Source organism: Athene noctua, chromosome 2 (genome assembly GCF_965140245.1).
Source record: "Athene noctua chromosome 2, bAthNoc1.hap1.1, whole genome shotgun sequence".
Taxonomy (NCBI): Eukaryota; Metazoa; Chordata; class Aves; order Strigiformes; family Strigidae; genus Athene; species Athene noctua.
In genome coordinates this window covers 15034295-15058832 of record NC_134038.1, presented here as the reverse complement: position 1 = coordinate 15058832, position 24538 = coordinate 15034295, and the positions used below count along the sequence as shown (strand labels likewise).

At 39.1% G+C, this 24538-nt stretch overlaps 1 protein-coding gene across 1 annotated transcript in view; it reads left to right on the top strand.

Annotated features, from left to right (window-relative positions):
* COL14A1 (collagen type XIV alpha 1 chain) overlaps window positions 1-24538 on the top strand; it is a 128827-nt gene that overhangs the window by 6381 nt on the left and 97908 nt on the right. Inside the window, exons 3-5 of the mRNA XM_074898499.1 lie at window positions 3156-3272; window positions 4405-4548; window positions 7783-7869. Of these exons, the coding sequence (XP_074754600.1) occupies window positions 3156-3272; window positions 4405-4548; window positions 7783-7869 (348 nt within the window). The remainder of the gene's footprint in view (window positions 1-3155; window positions 3273-4404; window positions 4549-7782; window positions 7870-24538) is intronic.

Sequence of the window (24538 nt, the reverse complement as noted above, 5' to 3'; positions counted from 1 at the left end):
AACAAGCTCTAGCTACTGATTTTTATCAGTTAACTGACTCAGCTTGGATTAATTTTTTTCCCTTTCTGCAAGAAGTGAGATTTTGTTCCACAGACAATAAAGGTCCAAAGAAATAAAGATACCCTCTTCAGGTTGGTGAATGTGTAGTAGTTCCCATCAATATTTTGTTGTCTGTTCAAGTGTTAGATTTTTAACTTCCTTAGCTATATCTACTTTTCTATGCCAGAATGTTAGTCTTTGCACAACTAAGACACAGTTGAGGATCTGGTGAATAATCCTTTTCTTCCTTATGGTTAATTGCTGTGTGGGAATGTCTGTTCCCCCGCGCTGCCGCCTTTGATACAAAAAGTACTTGGTGAAAATTGACTAGTTATGTAAAGACTGTTCTGGCACAACTTTTCTAGTCTTGCACACCGTAACTCTGTAGTAAACAGAAAAACTCTTGGTGATTGTGTCCTTCTTTGCTTGTAAGATCTGTGATTGTTTTTTAGGGGCTACCAAAATTTACCTGGTTTGGTGATGGCTAATAGCGATTAGGCCAGAACTATGCTTCTTTGTTAGAAGGTGCTTTCATAAACTGGTGTTGAAAGTAGGATGGAATGGAATGGAATGACAAGGGAAGGAAGAAGATGGCAGAGCAAATGAACTCTAAAATTCTAAGACACGACTTTTTGTCAATCTTTGGTCTTACTTTGTTAATCTCTGCTCTGCCTCTTAATTCCCATACAAATTTACCACTTAATCGTGGTAAAATATGCAGCATTTTTACACTTGCATACTGTCATTATTCAAAAGTTTATTCACTGTTTGTTAGACAAAATAAATAATAAAAGGAATGCATATTTTGCGAATTTCTAGGTATGATTTGTCGCTCTTGGTTCATTCAGCCCAATTAATTGTGATTTATGTATAGCTTGAAGACAGAATGAATCTTGAGAATGAATTAAAAGCTGTAATCCATAACTACAGTCTGCTTGGCTTTCAAATCTTTTTGCCATAGTCTCTGTCATTTTATTACAATTATAGCATGCTGAATGTTCTTGCAGAAACCTGCCCAGCAAAACATTTTGCAGTACAAGGGCCAAATTTTCAAAGAACTGATTTTGTATTTGCAATGATTCCTGCACACACTCTCGCTTCCAGCCTCTCTCTAAACTTAGGGAGGTAGCAAGCAGTCTTAAGACGAGGTCTGACAAGACTGTGCCCAGCAACTGGAGAAATGCATTGTTTGGGTGTAAAACCTGGTGCTGTGAATGTGAACAGTTTTGAGTGTGTGGAATTGGTGTTATACCTCCTGTTTCTATCCCCTTGCCCCTCTTCTTGAGCTTGTTTTTTGAAGTCTTTGAGAATGTGGAGGTGTTACTAAGCTGTTCTTGGTGCTTATGTACTTTCTTTTCTGTTTTCTGTGTGAAGTCTCTCAAGATAGAGGGACTTGGAACTGCAGAACCTGCCTTTGGTCTCGCAAAATAGTCCCTTAGGGATTGAGAGGCTGAATGCAAGGGAATACATCTCTTGTATTGAACCTTCAGATTTTTACTTCTAAGCCCCAAAATGTTTGTATTGGTAGATGACATGAAAAATCTACCACCGTGCATCCCAAAAACCCTACAGCCTGACTCTTTCCTTCTTCTTTCTTCCCCTAAGCTGCTGGAAAAAGAAGCACGTAGGAAAAAGTAATCAGTTTGGGACAGGTCTTTGGCTGCTGCTAGTGCCAGAGTTGCATTGACTGTAGCAGGTCAAATGGAGAGGCCAGAGACTGTTGGCGAGCACGTTCAGCCTGTTGACTCAGATGCTCCATATGCTGTAATCCTTAGATCTCAGAAATATCATGAGAACTGTTGGTTTATTAGATCTAGTGGACCAACAAACTGAGGGCATGAGCCTAGTCAGTTAAGAGCTATCTTGGGCCCTGGGGAAAAGAAATTGCCACTTCCCCCTTCAGATATTTTCCCTTATTTCTTAGACTTACTATCAGAAACTTTAAGGGTGGTAGTGGCAGGGACAGCAAGGGTTTGGAAAATGAAGAGAAAGTTCAGGGAGCTGTGGAGGTGGTGAGGAGGGATGAAGTTGGTGGGAGAGTTTGTTAAGCTTTTCTAACCCTTTCTGTTGTTCAGCCTCTGGATAGATTCCCTGGCTGCCTTCCCCTCTAGATCAGTGAGCCAAACCCTGTTCAAATGTATGAAGATTTCTCATTATTGACAGCCTTGGATACCACAGGGTGCACAACTAGCAGCTCTGCTTCAGTTGTTTGCTGTGAAGAATTTAGCTCCCTGAAGCAGAACAGAAATGCTGTGTGGAGTGTTGTCCAGCATCAGTGGAGTTTGCCTGAGCAGAGGGATACAAAGCTGTGCACAAAGTTGCTGATACTGCAGTAACAACGTAGGGCAGGTTTTCCGTTTGTTCCTCTGTGCGTGGCTTCACCTCTTTCTCAGTCATTTCATGCTTTTATTCATCTCACCTGCTGCTTCTGTTTGAAACCTAGGTGATGGCACAATATAAATAGAAGCCAGATTTGCTTACCATCCAGATTGCCCCTGTTTAAATCTTGACTAGCCCGTGCATGCCTGCTAGTCTTGATGAGACCGAAGCAGTGCTTGCAGCTGGGCAAGTCTGTGTGCTGCTTAGGCCGGGTTTGGAAATTGGGCAGCTGGTGTTCCTTCTGCCTTGTGCATGCCTATCTTTCCTCTTGGTTATTGTGTCTTTACAAGGCTTTGAAAATTTGGCCCTGAATGACCTTAAATGTGGGGAAACGCCCACAGTAATGTGAGGTAAAGGCGGCTAGCTAATGCATATTGTCAGTGTAAGCAAGGAGAGAAATTTTAATTCCCATATATTAACAAAGAGCATTTTTATTACCAGCTTTGCCTGCTAAACTAGAGTCTTAACATCTAACACTGTTTGTCTTTCTGTCCTCTGCTGTTAGGTTGTTAGTTTGTTTTTATAAAGAAATAAATAAAAGGTATGTCTGAGGGAAATAGTGCACCTGGGGATGTCATTTTACAAACTAATAAACTGATGTATGTGACATTTTGAATAACTTGCATCCTTTACCATTAAAATTTTGTGTTGTCTTCCTATATGTGTTTATGTTTGTTTAAAATTGGTGGTTGCTTTTTATTTGAATTTAAAATGTTGTTTTCCTTCCCCACTTGCAGTGGCCCCACCAACAAGACTAAGATATAATGTAGTCGGTCCTGACAGTGTACAGATCTCCTGGAAAGCCCCCAAAGGGCAATTCACTGGATATAAGCTTCTTGTCACTCCAAGTTCAGGTAAAACAAAACTCTGTATGTTCTCTTTTAAGGTGAAAAGACTATCTTCCCAAGGCTGAAAAGCTTTTAGAAGCTAGTGTCATCCTTCAGGACTAAGTAACTGTAAGCAAGCTGTGGATAACGGAGTATTGACTGGTCAACAGAAGAGAGAAATTGATCTCACCAGGGGATGGTCATAGGCATAGAATATGGGAATTGAATGCTTCAGTTAGTAGAAGTGGGTAGATGCTCGTTATGCTTCACATGTAGTCCTTGGGAATTTTCACTGATCATCTGTCTTTATCTTTCTTCCGGTGGGATGTCAGGAAGCCTAGGAAGTGTTCAAGGGAGAGCATAGGAACCCCGTTTCAGTCAAAGCTTTGAGGTGCATCTCCTTGCGCCTTCTCCCATAGTGGGGTCCCCAAAAAACACCAAAAAGATCTTAGACCAGACTTAAAAAAACCCCAAACCAACCTTTTAATTTTTTTTTTTAAATGAAAACTTGAAATGTAAAGATAGGCAACAAAGTGGCTATATCAGACTACCTGTGTAGAGGTACTACTTCTGTACATATTTAAATTTAGCTATAGATACGTTTTTAACATACAGCTAAAATACGTATTTGTACATACTTGTATACCGTTTTTATATATATGTATACATAGAAATGTTTAATGTTTGTATTTATACATGAGAACTTCCTTGCCCAAAGGAAGTGGGCCAAGATGGTATTCAGAGATGATGTAGACATGATGAGTCAGAACTGGCAGCCAATCACAGAGCAGTGTGAAAGCCTGTGGGTATGATGTTACCAAACTTGACAGCCTTTTGTCAGATATTTCTCTTTTTTTGGTTTTTTTTTTGTTTTTTCTTAATAATTAGTTTTGCTGGACACTGTGGCTGTTCCATGAGGCCCAGATACAGATTAAAGAGTGTTTCTATCTAAGAACACTGGTCCATGACTTTGGTCAGGCTGCCTGACTTCCTGATTTTCTGGGATGCCCTCTGGCCTGGCTGCATGGATAGTCCCAAAAGGGGGAACGCTTGGGTCATCACAGAGCTTGGGATAGTTGGTAGTCATTGCATTTACCATGCTACAAGAAAAGCAAACAAAGTTATGTGGTTTTGAGTTTTTTTGTCTTTTCTCTTACAGGTGGAAAAACCAATCAGTTAATTCTTCAAAACACTGCAACCAAAGCAATTATTCAAGGTCTTATTCCAGATCAAAACTATGCCCTTCAGATCATTGCATTCAGTGAAGACAGGGAGAGTAAGCCAGCACAAGGCCAGTTCAGAAGTATGTGTCTTTTTATGCCTGACATGCAGAACATCAGATATTTAACATAACTTGTGAAATTGTAACTAAGTCTGACACAAAGGAGGACAGTGGAAAAACAGTTTCTTCTGTGGTGGAAGGCTAATCAGAGCTGCAGATATTTAACTGGTACATATACAGCTGGAGTCCTGAATTGATCCAGTCGCTCTTGCATGGGAGATTCTTGCTTTGGGCTATGTTTGTTTCCATTGGTTTGGAATTCCTTCCTTCCCCATTCCGTTATGAAATTAGTCAGTATCTTGTGGAAAAGAATCTTCAGTGAGCAGAAACAAGAAGGGAAGTGCTATATTCTGATACTTAAAAATTTTCCTTCCCTCCTTCCAACTTTTTATTAAAACATTCTTATAGCTGTGCCAACTGGCAACTAGCTGCTAGTTCAATGATACTATGAAAGACTAAATTCTTACTGGTCTTCAACTGTCAAATATGTTTACAAATTATGCTTAAGACTTTTTTTATCTGACCTACACATGCTCTTAATGTCTATATCATAGTGATATATATGCCTTGATCTGCATCTTAAACAGATCAGTTAAATATTATCAGTGGAGATTTGGTCAATAAAGATAAAAATGTGACAGTCTGAGAGTACAGTTGAAAGCCTACTGAATTCCCTTGACAGTGAGTATTTCTCATTATCACTGCTAAACCACTTTTCTCTTAGAATCAGCACAAGATAAAATATGCTGGCTGCTTGATGTGGTGTGTGTCAAAGTCTTTCTAGCTTTTCATCACTGCAGCTGTGTGTTTACTACTTTAAGTTCTATCCCAGCTAGGAAACCCACAAAACCACAGGTTGTTTTAGCGCTGAAGAGCAGCCCACAGAAAGCTACACCAAATTCTATAACATTAGGTGTGGCTGTTTTTTAAACTACCTCTATTCTTCAGGAACAGTAGAGCTGGCAACTTGATTTAAGAATGTTATGTTCTATTTTAGTATACTCTTTGCTGCAGGTGAAAACACGTAGTATTTAATGAGGCTGGATTCCGTTTGACAGTATGATGCCTTGCATGAGTAAAGCCAGATACAGCATGTATACAAATCCTTCTTTTTTGCTGTCCTGTATTCTATGGTTTTTTTCCCCTTCTCTGACAAGTGGCCACTAATTCTTGAGATGAAAAAAGGTCAGACATATACAAAGCTTTGAGAATATCCTCTGGTTTAGTGCATTAGAAGTAAGTTTTTAATGCTGCTGAGTTTTAACTGATGTACAAAGAATTTCCAAGCCTACAATAATTTTTTTTTTTTGTTTTGTTAAAGGAGTATTCCTCTTTATATAGCCAGGTATACTTTCTTATTCTAACTGCTGCTTGCAAGCTACTGTACATAATTAATAAAGATCACTGGGAATAGAAACCTGCATCTATAAAAGCATGCAGTAGATACATTTTTATTTTATTTTTGTCTGTGTAAATATGCGAGTAAAACTAGTGTCTTCTTGTCTGTTCTTCCTATGAGGTTAGAATTTTGACAGTTAGAAATGGGTTTTCCAAATCCAGAAATCTCTGCCAGTATGTGACCAAAGTGTCTCCTATGAGCATTTTCAGATTTTCATACTGTTTCTCTGGCGACGTGCTGCTCAACAGCACTAGCATTAGAGGAGACCATCAAGCAGCTCCTTAGCTTGCTCTTAGCCTTTTCTCAAAGGAATGCTCTTAGAAGGCTAAGCAATGGTGTCTTTTTTGACTAGTACTATTCTGGTAATTTCACCTCTTATTTTAGTTGGAGACTTGCTTAGGTAAGGATTAAACCCAGACTTCTGAGTAAGACCTGGTGTCATTGTGGCTTTGTCTGTAACCCAGTTAATAACCAAGATCTACCTCAGTAAAAGTGATTCCTCAGCAAGCAGCAAGCTTGTGGACCTGAATTTGCTTCTGAACCAGTTTCACAACTGTTCACTAAGGGTAGAGGTGATGTACTGGTACACAAGCTGTGTTGGTAAGGAGAGGAGTCAAAACTTCAGGTTTTTTTTTCACCAGGTTTCCTAACTCTATACCTGGAGTGTGAGGGCTGTAGGTTCTGCAGGGGGTTATCACACTGAGAAGGGTCACACTCAGATGCTTGACAATGGCTTGCTGTCTTTCTAAGATCTTAGGATGGTCTTGTGATTATATTTTGAATTGGAATTTAGAGCACTCTTGGCTGTTTCGGATATTCCATGTACTATTGGGTAAATTAGTAAAATCCATTTGACTCTGGTTTCACTTCTGTAAAACAATACTTGGATGTCTATTTTGTATCATATGTTTCAAGAGACAGATAACCTTCTTTCACTTACAGCATTTTTTGAATGATGTAGCACAGAGAGACTCTGATCCTGGCTAAGACTCGGTGCCTGCTTGGCTGAATGCCCATCATAATTCAGCTCTACATAAACTAATGACTTTAATTGGAGTAGAATTTTATTTTCTATGAAAGTTATTCTCTGTTTCGTTCTTTTAAGCTGTTCCTAGCCATTGTAGACAGCTGAGGTGTTGACACCAATTAGAGTTCTAAGGAAATTCTAAAAGGATCTCTTTTTTCCCTAATACATGATATTAGCAATGACTTTGCCAGAATCTTTCAGACAGTGAGTAGAGTGATACTGGCTACTAATGTAATATTAGGAATTGATAATGAAGCTGGGTTCTGCTTGGCTGTTAATGAGAGATTTGGGACATTATAAGGGAGGTATCCCACCCACTTGTGGGACAGGAAACTGTTGAAGTCTGGGCTTTGGAGCAACTTTGCTCTTGTGGGAGTATTTGGTGCCCTGAACACAGATTTGGGCATGGGATCTAAGCTCATTCTTTAAAGAGGATAATGTAACAGCTGGCTTGTGTGCTTTTGTGTTGAATGACTTGGAGTGGAACTTTGCAATGCTGGACTTTCCCCAGCTAGCTTTGCCAATTTTCTGGACTATATTTCCAGTGCTGGATCTTGTCAGCGTGGGCTTAGGTGCTGATGTCACTGTATTTGGACTCTCCTGTGCAAGGAGAATCACTTTTGAAAACTTTAATGATGATACAATGGGGGAAGATTCATAAAAAGAGTAAACCCAAAGGGAGGGAGGGAAAACCCAGTAACAGTCACTTGCTACCTAAGCATATCGCAAGATGTTGCGTGCAGCTTCTTTATCTGGAAGAAAAAAAAATTACATGCTTCTGACTTCACTGTTCCTATTTTGATTATTTCTTTTCCCCCTTACTTTTCAGTTAAAGATATAGAGAGAAGAAAAGAAACAAGTAAATCCAAGGTGAAGGATCCAGAAAAAACAAATGCGAGTAAACCAGCTCCAGAAGGTCAGATCATAACTCATATGACTTGTGTGATATTCTGAAAATAATCAGCTTTTTTATTTAACTTGGCCATTATATAGATTTCCTTTAAGTCAGTACTTTAAATCTGGTTCCCAGGGTTAAGTTAAACAGAAGGGAAAACCCAGTATTTTTCAGAAATATTCAAAGAGTTGCTACAACAGAGGTATTGCTTTTAGTTCTGTGTTTTGCTTTACCACTTTATGCAGTAAGCACTGAATACCACCGTGGAGAGCATTAAAGCAGCTTTGAGCCTGTGTTAAAAAATTGTATTGCCTGTACTTTCCCACTTTGAGTAGTGAAAGAATCGAGTGTGCATGTGTATATACATAATAATTTCCTGTCATCTTGGCTGCAAGACAGACTTGCTGTATTAATTCCTACGTAAGGTCAAATTGGTATTATTGTATAATTAAGCACATGATAACTTGATAACTCTGTCCTAATGTAGGTCATATGTATGAAAACATTTGAAATATTTTGTGGGGAAAAAGAGTTTTCTCCAGTTGCAAGGACCCAATCTGATGAAATGTGATATTGCTTGTCATGAGAAGCTTGTCTAGTACGGACAGTAAAATCTATTTCAAGCTTAATATATAACTCTATTTCCTGTTATTCTAAAATTCAAATAGCATCTTCTTTATGAAGTAACCCCAGCAGTAATTATTCCCTTCAGTGGTTACTTATGATGTACAAAACAAGCAGAGACAAGAATAGCTTCATATGACCTTAAATAGTCTTTCTGTGAATAAATTGGACAGTTTCAAGGATTCTATTTCTCTCATGTCTTTTAGCTCTGTCTCCTACTAATGCAAGTACCAAAGACCTTACCCAAAGCTCCTGGAAGCTCATGCAAATTTTTCTCACTTCAGTGGTTTTATTTCTTGCCATACATACTTGTGTCATGTTGTATTTATTAGCACTATATAAGTTTGCTTTCATACAGCATTTCTCAAGCCAAAGCACCCTTGAATTCCTCACATTGGGTGCATTGGGGAAAAACGTTAGCTAGTATTTGCAACACTTAAAGACGCAAGTTATACCTGCTAGTGCATGATGGAGTAGTGGATAGGTCATCTTTATTTCATGTCTAGAGGAAGACTGAGTTGGAAGAAATGAGAGAACTAAAGAAGGAAAATGTGATTTGTTTTCTTAATGAAGAAGAAGTGATAAAAGTTGAAGGAGGGAAAGCTGAGCCTGTAATAGGAAAATGTTGATTAAATACAGGCAGAGGAAAGTGTCTGCCCAGACTGTGGGAGAGGATTTATGCTTTTTCATGGAGTAGGGGCAAAAATACAGTTGGCAAGAGATTGGATCTGCAGTCTCTCCCTTTTTAGGATTCCTGTTTACTTGCGAAGTCTTCAGCTTTCCTCCTCCCCACACAACTTTTTACTTATCTAAACTTCTTCAGTTGTATTGGGGCAGTTTGTGTAAGAGCAAAACACACTTCCATCCAGCACCTGTGAAAAGATGCTGCCTTACACTTACTGTAGCAGGTTTTACTAGAAAACTGGGTATATATTTGAAAGAAAGGCAAAACTTACAAACTTCTCAATCAACAAAACTAACCAAAAAGAAAAAATGTTATACTACTTTTTCTGAATTCTAGATTTTGTTTAGCTCTATTCTCAACCCAGCTATATTTTAATATAAAGTAATAGACTTTTTTCCTACTGTCTCGCTATTGCATATTTCTTTGCTTTGTGCAGTAGAATGATTATTCAAAGTGATAGAGATTCCAACTGAATGACTTCAGTGGGAGTAGGGTGAGAGTCCAAGCAAAAACGCTCTGCAGAAATAACAACATCAGCAAAAAATGCGCAGCTGGGATAGAAGTGAATTCAGAACTGATACACAAAGACTAATGGTATCAAAACTTTCCTAATTTAATATATAAAGACCATGCCACCTCAAATTGAAATTGGAACAAAAAAAAAGAAAAAGGAAGAATCTGTGAAAGAAATAGATTAAAGAAATAAGAGCAAAATTTTATGGCAAAACCATGAAGAATAACTTGATCCTCTGCAGATGTTTGACAGGAAATGATTTGAGTATGACCAATGAATTCAGGCCAGCAATTAATTGGTTTCATAACAATATAGTATATGGCTAAATCTGATTAATTTAATAGCAATCCTGATACGTTCTCTGGCTGTGTTACATCCTTGATCAAGGTGGTAAGACCTGAGGAGTTAACAGTACAAAATAAATTATTAGGTAGTATAATATCTTACCTGAAAACAAGAGCAATCTTTGCCCACAAAGCACATTGAAAACCATTATGGAGATTGGTATTGTCAGTTTGACACTTCTGTTCTTGTCTTGACTGAAAGAATAGCAAAAGCCTATTTCACCATTTCTGCAAGTCAAGTTTTGATGTAAGGAGGTGCCTTCTGTGAACATCTGCCCCAGTTGTTACAGAAGGATGTTTATATAAGAAGAAACTGAAGTGTCTTTGTAAGCCTTAGAAAGGCAAAGATCATTCTCCTGCATATGGAGAATTGTCTGTCGGCATTCTCCAGTGTGAATATTTGGACAGATTTGGCCTTTGGTGGGCCAGAAAATCTGAAATCAGTGATCAGGGACAAAACTAATAAAGCACAGCAATACGCTTGCCAGTGTGTATGAAAAAGCATGTGCACTCTGCCAGTAATGCAAGGTCCAGTTTATGCATTATGGTAACTCATGTGTCCTGCTGGTTTTCCTGAAAGGCGCAAAGGCACATAATCACAGAAATTTGTTGTTTATAAATACTTAGCTAATATACTTTCTTTAGGATCACATAATATCAATTTCAGTGAGACAAAGATTTAGCCATAACCTTTCTATTCATAGAAGCTGGCTCTTCACTAAGAAATACAAGATGGATGTCTGTATTAATGATTCCATATGGATTCCAAGCTTCTCACTCTTATTTTCATCTGTGGTTTAGAGAACTGATTCTGCAGTGCTGTCTGCTATTACCAACTGTCTGAGGCTCTAGATAGTGCTAGGAGGTATGGATGTCTTCTAAACTCCCAAATATCCTTTTTTCCTCTGTCCTTAAATTAGACTATATTTGGGTTTCACTTTGTCGTTGTGGAACTCTGTCAGTGGCATGTGTGGCTTGCTAGTAATTTTTCCAGCAGCTTCAGTAACCGAGATTAAAATTTTCCATCTATTCTGTCCTGTCCATTCAAGGAGTTCGAAAAGATTTGCTCCTTTCTTTCTTTCTCTAAGTACTATGTTTTTATCTCAAACAAACCTCCAGTGTATATCCAGTAATGTCATTGTGCCAAATTAATTCAGGTTTAATGTCTAGCACTCATCCATCAAATACTCACTTTATATTTGATTTTCAGAAACCTTCTTTAGTTCTTCTGCAACAACCACTTTTAAGTCTTGAATCTTCTTTCTGTATTTTTCAGAACCTGTCAGCTTTCAGCTTAGTGATTTATCACTGCTGTGCATGCTTGTATTAATAATGTCAGGAGTCTTCTCTTTCTCTCTGAGATAAAGCTCACAGACTTGGCTTCTTTCAGCATGCACTGATATTTGAGTACTTGTCCCCTGGCGCTTCTCCAACTCCCTCGTGTACAAAGCTCCTTTCTGTACAGCAACAGGGGTTAATACATTCTGTGCCTTCTCAGATGTTTTACAGTTTCTCAGAGTTCTTCTACAAGTGATTCTCTAATCAAATCCCTTTGGGGAGGAGAGAATCACAGTGTTTTGACTGTATCCTGTAGCAAATATGTGACTATATCCTTTCTCTGCAGAGTATTTGTCTGTGTGTCTGAAATGTTTTTAGCCACCCATTTCAATAAAAAAACCCAAAATACTGAGGACCAGTTTTATTTTCTTCTCTGTGGACTTTATTTTGGTTTTTTTTTAGTTGAGAGGTGTGGTGGTGTAGCCTAGACTAACAGTCCAACTCCCACCTAGCTGCTTGCTTACTCCCCTCCTCAGCAGGATGGGAGAGAAAAGGGGAAGAATAGGAATGAAAAAGCTCATGGGTTGAGATAAAGACTGCTTACCAATTACCATGGTAGGCAAACAGACTCAACAGGGGGAGAATTTACTTAATTTATTGCCAAATAAAATTTAAAAAATTTAATAATGTGGGTAGTGGTAAACCAAAAGACAAACATGAATCCAACAGCTTTCCTCCCTGCTTTCCCAGGCTCAACTTGACCTCCCCCCTCCTCCAGACTCTTTTTCTCCTCCCATGTTATCATCACAGGTTACCCTCAGTCCAAGTCCCATCAGAGAGGAAGCAAGCAGTGCAAAAGGGATGTTGAGGGGTTATGATCAGGATGTAGTGTTTTTTTTTCCTCTACCGTTTCTTTCTTCTCATGCCTTTCTTCTCCAGCATGTGTCCTCCACAGGCTGTAGGGAGTATCTGCTCCACCATGGAGCACGTCTTCCTCTGATCTTGGGGTTCCCTCTGCTGTTTCTTGTTCTTTTTTCCTCTCCTCCTTTCTGTACCTGGCATTTTCTGCTCTTTCTTAAATATGTTTTCCCAGAGGTACTACCAGCTGTGCACAGGCACAGGGTGGCCTCTGGCCTCTGCTCAAAAGGGCCACCCCTGCAACCTCCCTCCTTGCTGCCAAACCTGGGCAGACACCCAGTACAAGAGGTGCTTTATTAATGTTCTACTACACAGTCTTAAATCTGCCCTGTTCAGAAATTCCCTTATGCAAATCTCAAATCAGGACGATTTAAGACAGCATAGAGCACGTATGAATCAAGTTTCTCTCTGAGTCAAGTTTTTGCAGGGTAAGTTTTCACCAGGCTGTAGGCTATTAAAATGATGAGAAATAAGCTCCCATAAAAGGTTATGTAATTTATGTATGATGCAATGTAACAGTTACTTTCTCATTGTAAAGTGCATGTAATATAGTCATATAGTAAGTATGACTTGTTAGGGAGGTCAGAGATCTTGACTGCACAGCATAGAACACGCTGGTTAGTCCAGCCTTCCCAAATGAAAATTGCAGTTCACTCCTGGCGCAAGTCCACTGGGGGCAGGTGTGGGTTTTTTATCAATTCCTATGAAAATCTATTGATGTGTGGCCTAGCTAAAAAGACTGGGAGAACTGCAATTTTTTTAAAATCCCTTAAATGCTTATTTCTGAGGGAGTCGCCTTTGCCACATGCCAGGAACCAAACTGTCACAACATTACCTGAGCTGCCTGGGCCATTGTGGGGCCAGCTGGATGACCTGAGAAAAGGGATATTGCCCTCAGTTCCCTGCCCAGAGTATACAGGAGGAAGCTCTAGGATAAATCAGCTGACAATAAAAGCTAGATCTGAGTTTCTCATCATGGAAGACTGTCACAAGAAGGTAGAAGTTTAGGAAAGAAAATTTATAGCTAATCTCTTGGCTCATGGGTATAGAAAGGGCAATTTGGGAATGGAAAAATTAGGCACTGAGTGAGTGGAAAATAATGTAGAAATCAGTAGGCCTCAGAGATAGGGAAAAACTTCAGAAGCTGTTTTTAATGAGCTGTGTAATGCCATACCTTGTCTGCCACAAAGTATAATAGAAAGGTGCAGGTGCCAGGTTGTATTATATGTAGGAAATATAACATGAACTAATGTTAAAAACATCGAATAATGACTTCATGTGTCTTGATTGATATTCCTGCATTTGTATATTAATTAAAACACAAAGATTTTTTTGAGGAATAGGTAAAAATGGCCTGTAAGGATAAGCAAACGTTTCCTTTGAATGAATTTAATATTATTAATGACCTTTAGTGACATTTAGTGAATTTAATATTACTAGTGACTTTATTATTACTATTCTGCATACAGATATATGTACATTCAAGTCATAAATATCATGGAGAATAGCTGTTCACTCAGAGTTCCTTCTGACACATGCTGGTCCCACTCTCCTCTGTTTTCTTCCATACTCAGTGTCAAACAGAGAAGAGATTTTAGTTGTATTGTACTAAATTTAAAGTTTTTAGCACTATCAGGGTTCAGTATCATAAAGTCTTCTGGAAAGAGACCCGAAGTTGTCTGTCATGTGATAATTACCTGCTAAGTATTAATAGGAATAAGTATGCCTGCAGTTTCTTTCAGGTGAGTGTTCTCTGCCAGTGCTGTGAATCATCCAGAAACAATGTCTTTTTGGTGCTGGATCTTTTGTAGTTTTTCTTGTGAATGTAACTTTTAGCTTCCTTGTCTATGTTTAGGAAATAGGTGGAGATCTCATCTGACTGCAAAAACTGTGTATACATATCCAAAGTTATGCTGTTTTGCAGTGAGATAGTTTTTGATTCTTTTTTTTTTGCCTTCCCAAGTATCTTATATTATTAGTGATATTATTATTTACATTATTTCTACAGTCTTTGAAAGTATATGTTTCAGAATGATTTTTTTTTTTTCATAATATTTTTTCTTCCAGTGCTATGCAAATTATCAGATAATGCAAAAGACATAATTCCTCAAAAATGACATGGTATACGTCTGAGACTTCTATTATAATAACTCTTGCAGTGAGGTCACATCAGTCTTGGTATAATGATAGAAATGAGAGGTGCAATAAACTTGAAAAATACACTGATCTCCTTTCTTCTTCCAAGACTGCTATCACCTTTGATGCACATAAGGTTTGAGATTCACTCTGTAGCTGTTAAATGGCACTATTTAAGCAGAGTAGGAAAATATCTGTGGAGAGGTATATTAAGATACTTTCAGCAGAAGAGACTAATTATCCAATTTATTAACTTGTCTGTTTAGTTAATGTCAGATGCTTCAGTAAGTATTACTAGACAGTGTGAAATGAGGGCTATGAGGTATTTGACTAAGCCACAGGAATGAATACCTTCTGAACTTCTGCTCTGTTGGCCGTGTTTCATAGTTTTACTCACTTCATCCTGGCTAATGTAACTGCAAATGTTGTTTTTAGTTATGACATTTTTCTATTTTTTTTATTACTTGCTCAACTCCTAGGCTATGGAACTCATTAACTTTGTCTTTACACAACCTATAATTGGCCTTACTAACAGTGTTTCCCTGAGCTTTCTGGAGGGCAATTCAGCGCTTGCATTATGAGTGAGCAGAAGAAAGAGATTGTAACTATGTTGTGTGAGCATTTTTCCCCAGTGCCATTCTGTTCTTCCTAAACAGTCCTTATCTTCTCAGCCCTTGCACATTAATCTGCATCTGTAGTCTGAGGGTAAAAGCAAAATTTATGGGAAAGTCATTGGCTCTTCGCTGTCAATATGATTTCTTTGTTCCCTTGTGTTAGGAATCACTGAATCCTGTAGCCCAGTAGAAACATGCAGATTTGCCCAAGCTCCATGTTCCCAGCTCCAACCAGTAGCAAGACTGAGCATGTAGTCCTGAGAGGTCTGAGGTGTTCAAGCACAGATCTTGGCCAAACAAGTACTAACCAGCCACCTGTGTAGCTTGAATTGGCCCCCTTTATCCCTTTGTTTTTCTGTTTTCCCATGCTTGTTCCTCCCCAAACTATCTTGATTCCTCCTGTTTATTGCCTTTGATTCCTTCTATAAACATATCATGCTAAATCTTGTATAATCCCCAGATATGTCTTTTCTGTATCCCGTAAGTCTCATTACCCCCTAAGCAGTAACCCCCCACCAGTCTGAACAGACCACGTGATGAAGTACAAGTTATAAAAATGTGTTGCTGATCGATCTTGGAAGGTACCAGCAAGATGAAGCCCCTGTAATTAGTGTTGTTTCTGTGTCTATGCTGTACTTACACAAAAGGCAAACACTGAACTACTTACACGAGGCTGCATGATAGGTAAAGCACAACATCACCAGGGAGGTATCTTGTGACTTTTGATAATTCCATGATTAATAAAAAAACCCCCCACATATCAGCATTACTAAAATTTCTGCTTGCTTTATTTTTTTTTTTGTTCCAGTGCAGTGCAGTTGAGTATCAAAGAGTTGCTTGAACTAGATGCAACTAGGTTTCCTACAAAACTAATAGTGCAGTTATACTGTCCAGTACAGCACTTTCCCTGGTGAACACACTAGCCTGCTCATAACTAGCTAGCTCAAGGACTTCTCCCTTATGCGCCATTACAAAGTGTAGACGTAACCCTGGCCATTAGTCTTTAGCATCAGTTTCTTAGATGTTGCAGAACAGGGGCAGATTCATTTCCTGCTTTGGGGATATGGTATATGGTAGGCTAAATGGTAGGTGTCTGTCTACATTTTCCTAAAAGATGTATATACATCATACTGAGACTTAAATATTTCATCTCTGCGGTGTCTGTAGGGGGGTATGTGGATGCATTGTATGAAACAGGATGCACACTTGCTGTCATTTAACTGTCTCACAGCTGGGTGCCTGTGCTCTGTGTAGGCTGTTATGTTACTTTAGGAATACTTTATTTTCAGTTTACTTTGGGTTCTGTGCTTACCATTTTGACAAGGATTTTAGTAGTCTTTACCAAAAATTGCTTTTCAGCACTGTGTGGCATGCAGTCCTTTGATCTGATTGTGAAAAGCTGTTGTGTGTGTTTGGTGTATACCTGCTTGTTCTAGTACGAACATAAAAATGAATGAATCTATTATCTATGCTTCTTTAGGGGAATGGCATCAGATGCCTATGTCTCCCTTTAGAAGACTGGGGAATGCTTGGACCCATGCTCTTCTGACCCTGTTCTGACCACTCTGAAACTGCTTAGCCCAGGAATAATTTTGTAGAACTGTTTTGGTTTCAGACTCTGTCATTTTGGCTTTGGACTCATCTGGCTTTGTTCTGCCCAACCTTAGCCCGAGCAGAGGATCCATGATACATCCTATCTCAGCTTTTACTGGTGAAAGCAGCACCTGACCGTCTGATCTTTGTCAATAGGACTCTCACTTAAATGCCTGCACCCAGTCTGGTGTGTCAGTGGTTTCACTCCTGGTCAGATCACCATCCTCCGTGGTGCTAAAAGATCTGTCCTCTGGACTCCACCTAGAACCTGCCCATCAATCCTATCAGCAGGTCCCCATCCATGCCAGGTTGGTGGAGCATGGGTTTTTTGATAGTGGCTATTTTTTAACTTGTGCTGTGTGTGTGGTGGCTTTCCATTCTTCTGTGTGACTCCTCATGGACATCTTCATCTTTCCCAAATTCAGGTGATGCAAATGTCTGTTTAAAAACAGGAGATGAAGTAGACTTGTCAGAATATACCATTGCTTTCTTTGACATACGAATTTAGGATACCACTTCCAAGCCATGTTGGTTTCTGTGCTTTTCAGAGGGTAGAATTTGATGACAGGCATCCATTAAGTTTCTAAGCTTGTCTATAAACCTGTGACCCATCATGCAGAGCTTTGTATATTAGAAATCCCTTGTTAATCACTGGAGGATTTACAGGAGGTCTCTGTTGCATGGAAACTCTTGAGTAAAATCCCCTTTACTGTCCAGAAAGTTTAGCTCATTGTGCTGTGGGTTATCAATGCTTATTCCAAGAGTTCATCATATGAATTTCTCTGGAGAACATTGCTAAGATTTTGTATCCTTTGACTCCTACTTGCAACTTGGATTTCCTTTTGCAATGGCAATATTTTTATGGACCTGGCCAGGATCCTTCAGCAGACTCCTGCTTCTGCCTTCCATGACTGGAAAACCTGATAGGAAGTATCAGCACTGACATGGACAGAATTCTTCAGTGCTTTTCCCTTGCCATCATTTTGATCTTGATTCGGAGAAAACCAAGCAAGCTACATTTAGAGATTGCAGCATTTACATCTGCCGTCTGGCCAAACTAAACAGCCATCGCAAGTGTGTTGTAATTATCTGAATAAGAGAGAAATATGTTCTTGAGAGAAAGCAACCTTGAAACTGAAGACCCAAAAGTGGCTATGAAGGCTGGAATTGGGAAAGGGTTCGCTTTGAGTAGTGCACCTTGATCCTGACAGAAGGGATCCCCGGTTGAAGTGATACCAGGGAAGAGAGAGGAACAGAGAGAAAGAGAGAGAGAAACTGGGGGAAGGGATTTATCTTAACATAAGAAGGGTCTCATATTTTGTAACTGTCTTGTCTGTTTTGAATATCTGTAAAATTGTGAATAACTTTATTTACTATAGTCTGGTTTGAGAATGAGTATTAACACGGAGGTTGCTGGGTACCTTCTTCGATTTGTGTATGCCAGACAAACTCTTTCTTTGTTCAGAAAATAAAAAGTTTGGCATTAGCAATTATGGCCACTCTCCATTCTTACCCAGGGATTCCACTTATCTTCTGGCTCCTCCTTTCTGTAGGAGGAACTGCTTTTCTTCCATCTGTCAGTATGTTAACATCATATAGATGGTTGTGGTTGTGCAATACCTTTCATACAGTGTTCTGGGCCAGGCAGAAGCTGGAGATTGGACAGGTTGCCCCTCTATCATCCATAGTCTCCCTCCCTGTCTCTCTTTAGGAACTATCCTTGAATGCATGTGCTTCACTGAAAAGACAACACAGTGTTGACACAGATATCTAGAGAATCTGTAGCTGAGGAAAAAAAAAAGCACGCAGCTTTATAGCCTTCTTTTTTTATCACTCAGAGTAGAAGCAGGAGACTTCTAACTATGTTGGACCTAAACATAAGTTTCAATTTTGTCATAAAGTCATCTAGTCCCTAATATCAGAACTACTCAGGTTTATAACCCTTGAGCTAAGATGTTTGTCCTCATGTGTCTGCACAGTGAAGATGTAATGCTTGGTAAGTCTGAACCATTACCAACTGAAAACCTCCTGTCTGGACTCTTTTTTTTCTTTCGTAGCTTTCCCTAAGGCACTGACCTTTTTGTGTGCAATCTATTCTTAGTTTAAGTGGGAGACTGCTCTTCACGTTCTTGAATGACTGATTAATAGAAGCTCAGCTGAATGAACGGTCTTTCATTCTCTTCAGACTGCTTTTCATCTCTTCAAGTTATTAGCTTTTGAGCATCCATCCAATATACAGTGTGCTGGCATAGCTGGATTCTGCTGGCAGCAAGAGACTGTTACCTTCAGTCAGATTCAGGGTCCGTGTTGACATGTTTCATTATTGAAATACTTTCATTACTACCATGCTGAGACACTCCTTAACAGTTCTTCATCATCTGGCAGTGTGAATTCTCATAATTTGAAGTCTGTAGGCTTACTCACGACTATGTATATATTCTAGGCAAATAGTATCTCATGAGTGATGTTGTCTTTGATATAAGACACTACCCAATCTTTGAAACTGAAGCTACATAGTAACAAGTTGAAACTCTGGGCAGTTTTTTAAATTTCTGTGCCAACCTTGAAGGGAAAACAAAAAAAAAAGCTTTGGGGAGGTGGTAGCAGGCAGACACATTAATAAACACTGACGTGCAAGACCAAGACCCTCTTGTAAGAAAGCTACAATCATGAAGGATTGATGCATTCATCATGCGTTGATTTGCATTCCAGTTTCATTGAATACCCCAATGAACAAGCTGCATTTCTTTGTGCTCTGTACAGCAAAATGGGAGGTTAAGGTTAACGTTTTGGTATCTCTTTTCAGGCACTGTGATCCCTGAGATGGCCTTGTCTTGAATGCAACTAGAAGACATTGAATCTTTTGCTTTTCAGCTGTCTGCTGTTCAAGTTCCCTTTCAAGGCTGTTCCTTATGCCTTGGGAGAGGGAAGTCTTATTTCACAGTTTATCTTATTCATCTGATACTAACACTGTTGATCAATGTCATGTAGGAGCTTGTACTGAGGAGAGATGATTTCAGGGTCATTTCCACCCTCACTGCATATGTATTTGAGGTCTTCATGTTCTTTCTGGACCTGTTGATGCAGGACTCTGATTCTGGGCTGTCTCATGGTCACTACCCTTTGTCTGGTGCTCCGTGTGCTGAGTAATCCTTGGTGTTACAACTGAGCTATGCCCCTTGATTAAAAAGGTGCTAGTTAGTAGCTGAAACAGAACTTACTTACCTGGCTGAGTGGTCCATGTTTTCCACCTCAAAGGTGTTCTCGCCTGTGTGGTTAGCTGTACTGTTTGTACTATCTGCATATAATGAGAGAATCCTGTTTTCTTATCTGACTTCTGGGTTTTGTGTGTGTGTCTTCAGCTCATGAAGTGTTTGCCTCATTAATCCCCAGGAAGTGGAGCCGTGGTATTCTTGTACTCTGCTCTCTTGAAATCCTCAAAAGAGCTTCTCTGGAGCACTTGATGCCTGAGCATATTTAGTTTCCTTGTATGCAGGAAAGATCACAGATTAAGGGCTGCATAGTGGTGCAGCCAGCTGTTTCAGAAGTAAATGTTAGTCTCAGCAGGGTCTTTGCTTGGGTTTGGTTTGTTTATGTGGTTTAAAACGTGTGGTGAATTTTCTGGTCTTTTGCATTGATCTTTCTAGAAAGTATGATAAAGGAAGTAAAATTAAATTGTGAGCATAGGTTTGGTGGCTCCTTCAAAAAGACTCAATCGGTTGTGGCCTGTGAAATAGTGCTCATATCTCATCCCTTGTCTCTCTACCCCATATCTTATCTCTCCTCTCCATATCCTCAAGACCTTTCAAACTCAACATCCAAATTTAGCTCAGTAACTATGGAGTGGGGAGGTAGTGTCAAACTATGGCATGTGTTTCTGCCTTGAGAGCAGTTTAGTGTTTTTTTGTTCTCCAAGAAGTAGTAATAAAGCAGCAGTTGCAAGCAATAATGATATATGTTAGAGGTTGGTTGAGATGCTTTTATGACTTTGATGGTGCAGTTCTTTTTAGCTGTACCTCAAAAAAAAAAAAAAAAAGACACTCAGAAGCTTGTATTTTTTCTCAACAGAATGACACGTCATTTGCCAGCCTTGCAACTGTTAGTATTTTATTAGTTTGGGAAAAGGAAACAGATGGTTGGAGGAAACCCTAAAACTGATCTAATAGAATGTAATTATGCCACAATTATTATTTATTGGAAAAAATTGAGCAACAACAACTGAAAAAAATGTTTATTGAATATTAGATACGTTATTCATTGAATATTGAACATTTTTTCTTTGAAAAAAACCCCCCACAACCTCTGTTGAGCTCCATAGGAATATTTTAATAAATTTTTATATGATTGTCCTCACCCTGCTTTTCAGGCATCAGGGTGATTTAACTATATGTGTGCATATTGAAGTACATGGTTTTCATTAAGGGCCAGCAAATTCATTTTGACTATGGTTATTGTAAATTGCTAAGTAACTACTGTCCAAACTAAAAATAAACCCAGATGTCTAAGCATAGTCAGTACCTCATGATAGGACTCTTCTTTGGTTTTGACAGCTCCCTTAACAGTTGTATACTTTGGGTAGTGGCCAGTAATTTGTCTAGATTAATTAAAATAATTGTCTCTTCCTCAGTGCAAATTTTAAATTCACTCTTGCAGATTTAAAATTTACTATTGTTTCTGGAAGATGTTTTAAAAAATATATGAATGTAATTATTAGAGTCTTAGGCAGACCTTTTCTGTAAAATCAGATTGGTATTTTTCTCATATGTCTGTAAATTCAGGATTAAAAAATTGCCTCTGTAGAGTGAAATTGTTAAGAAAATCCCTGTACTGAAGTCTTTAAGATAAGGTTCTACGTTAGATTTTCAATTTTGTTTTTTAAAAATGCAATTGGATTTGGAGATAAGACTTGTCATTTTAAAGCCTTTGAAACGCTATAAAGAAAAGTAGCTATAAATGGCATTGAATGAAAGAAAACATTCAGTAAATTATTTTGAGATTTATTATTAGTTCTTCTGTGGTTAAAAAAATTAACTATCCACCTTATATGATATTTTGTAACTGATGTGTGTATATGCGTTTTTGACCTGTCTAGCTGGATGGTACTGTAAGTACAAGACCGAAGAAATAATAAGTGAATGGAAGAGTCTGGAATCTCAGACAGAAAGAAATGTTGCAGGATGGAAGACAGCAGTGTAATCTGCCTGAGGGGGAAAAATATGTAACATGGCTATTTAGTAATTTGTTTATAGTAGGGAATAATTACTTTAGTGGATGAGAGGAATTTTAAAGTCTGTGAATTCGAGAAAAAGAAAATCAAAGGTTATCTTAAATGCTCACTTAGAAAAAGATATCTGTGGTGTGTTTATTGCCGCTTAGCCCACTGATCAGTACTTTAATACAGTGCGGTGGCAGACTGTTGAGATTCTTTTAAATTGTTCATTGAGACATAACCAAACAATCACAAAATTGAATCCCCTGAGGAAGACTCCGTTGTTTTACTATTTGTCTGCTTTTGCTTAATAACACATATTTTAAGAGATAGGGAATTAAATAGGTGGAAACTAATGATGATAATCCTGTTGTCAAGGTCTCTTTGCATTGGGTGGCAAACTGTCCACTGCGTGGCTCTGAGGGCAATGCTCAAGGGTATGGGAGTTCAGGTGGTCATCTTCTTGATCTCACTTATGAGGGGAAAGGGCTTGAGTAGGACTGGGCAGATCCTGTAGGTCAACAACTAGTTTTGCAGTTGCTGTCAACAACAGGGTTTAGGTTTCTGTGACGATGGGACCCTCTTTGAGGCTCAATAACTGCTTGGAAGAGATGTGATCCATCTGACCAAGTGGGGCAAAATCATCTCTGCTGACAGGCTGGCCAGCCTTATGAGAAGAGCTTTAAAAAAGGAATGATGTGGGAGGGAGATGAGAACCTACAATCAGGTGAAGACTGGGATGATGGGAAAGAGCGCACCCTCAGCAAGTTTGCAGATGGTACAAAACTGGGAGGAATGGTTGTTACACCAGAGGTTTGTGCTGCCATTCAGAGCGTCCTCAGCAGGCTGAAGAAATGGGCAAACAGGCATCATGCAGTTCAAAAAAGGCAAGTGCAGAGTCCTGGCCCTGGAGAGGAATAACCTCAGTCAGCTGGTGGCTGACTGGCTGGAAAGCAGCTTTGCAGAAAAAGCCCTGGAGGTCTTGGTGGACAAGGTGATGATAAGCCAGCAATGTGCCCTTGTCTTAAAGAAGGCCAATGGCCTCCTGGGCTGCATTAAGAAGAAAGTTGTCAGCAGGTGATAGATACTTCCCCTCTGCTCAGCCCTGGTGAGGGCACATATGGAGTTCTGTGTCCAGTGCTGGGCTGGCTCCCCAGTAGAAGAAAGATGTGCATTTACTGGAGTGAGTCCAGTGAAGGGCCATGAAGATGATTAAGGGCTTGGAGCATCTTTCATAAGAAGAGGGGCTGGGAGAGCTGGACTGTTCAGTCTGGAGGACAGCAGGGTCAGGAGATATCTTTCCAATGTGTAAAAATACACATTGGAAGGAGTAAAGAAGGCAGAGACAGACTCTTCTCAGTGGTTTCCAGTCAAAGGACAAGAGGCAGCAGATACAAACTGAAATAACTGTAAATTCCATTTAATCAAAGAAAGCACTTCTTTATTGTGAGGATGGTCAAAGACAGGAGCAGATTACTCAGGTTGTGGAGACTCTAACCTGACTGGACATGGCCCGAAGCAGTCTGCTGTAATTACCCCTGCTTTGAGCAGGGCAGTTTGACTAGACTGTCTCAAGAGGTCCCTTCCCACCTCCACTACTCTGTGATTCTGGGAGTCAGAGATTTTTTTGGAATAGAGTGTTCACTCAGACATCTCTGCTAATTAGACAACAGATGAATTGCTACATTCAAGAGGGCATGAATTTCATGCTGAGCTTTTGTGGATTGACACATGGCGTCCAAAATTAGTGATGCTTCTGAAGACCACAGTATATTTATATTTATACAAGCATATACATTGGTTAAATTGTGATAATATAATTCTAGGAAATACTTGAAGGTAATACAGGGACTTGAGTTTGAAAGTCTTTTGCACTTGCACTGTAACTGTATTGTACCATCTTTTTTGTTTCTGGACACACTGGCCACAACATCATATATCCATACCTTGATCTATATATGTAACAGTGTTGTAGCAGTTCACTTTAATTTTCAATTAGTTCTATGTTAATGACTTTCATAGATAGGCAGCTTGCTCTCTCAGGCAGGTTCTTTTCTTTTTATTTTACCTGCTGTGTTAAAGCTGTAACTTAATCACAAGCTCAGGTACAGATCAGCTCTTTATCATGGTTTAGAGAGTATATACATACAGCTTAATTAATGTTGAGGATTTCTGAGTGCCTGTTTTGTCTTCAGCCCTCTGATTAACTGCCTTCTACATAACCAGAGAAAACTGTCTCGGGGATTTCATACTTCACTAAAGCAAAGGGAAAAGTAACCGTTTTAAATCCTGGCATATTTGTTACATAGCAATGGTGGATAAATATGCCCATACTAATAAAAAATTATAGTTGTCTGCCTTGAAAAGTAATTTAGACTTTGAGACAGCTGTTTCACTTAAAACATTCATGCACTCGGATGCAGAACTGAGAGCAAAGAGAAGTAGAGAATTATCACTGTAATCTGCAGAAGAGTTTCTTAGATTTCATGTACTTTACAGGAGGGTTGTGGATCATCTTCAGTGTAAATCATTATGACTAAATTGACACAGTATCTTGCCATGTTGAACTTCAATTTCAGGAAAGATTTCAGCAGTGTGCTTTGTTCTGTGTTGACATGTTGCCTGTTGGGAGAGAAATCAAAATAAATGTTTTGAACTCTCAGTTTAAATGCAGGGGGTTTTTAAAACATATTTTTCTATCTAGGTACACAGACCAAGAGAGTGTAGTGTTGCTATGTGGGAAGCTGCTGCAGATATCATGTGCTTCAGTGCTGT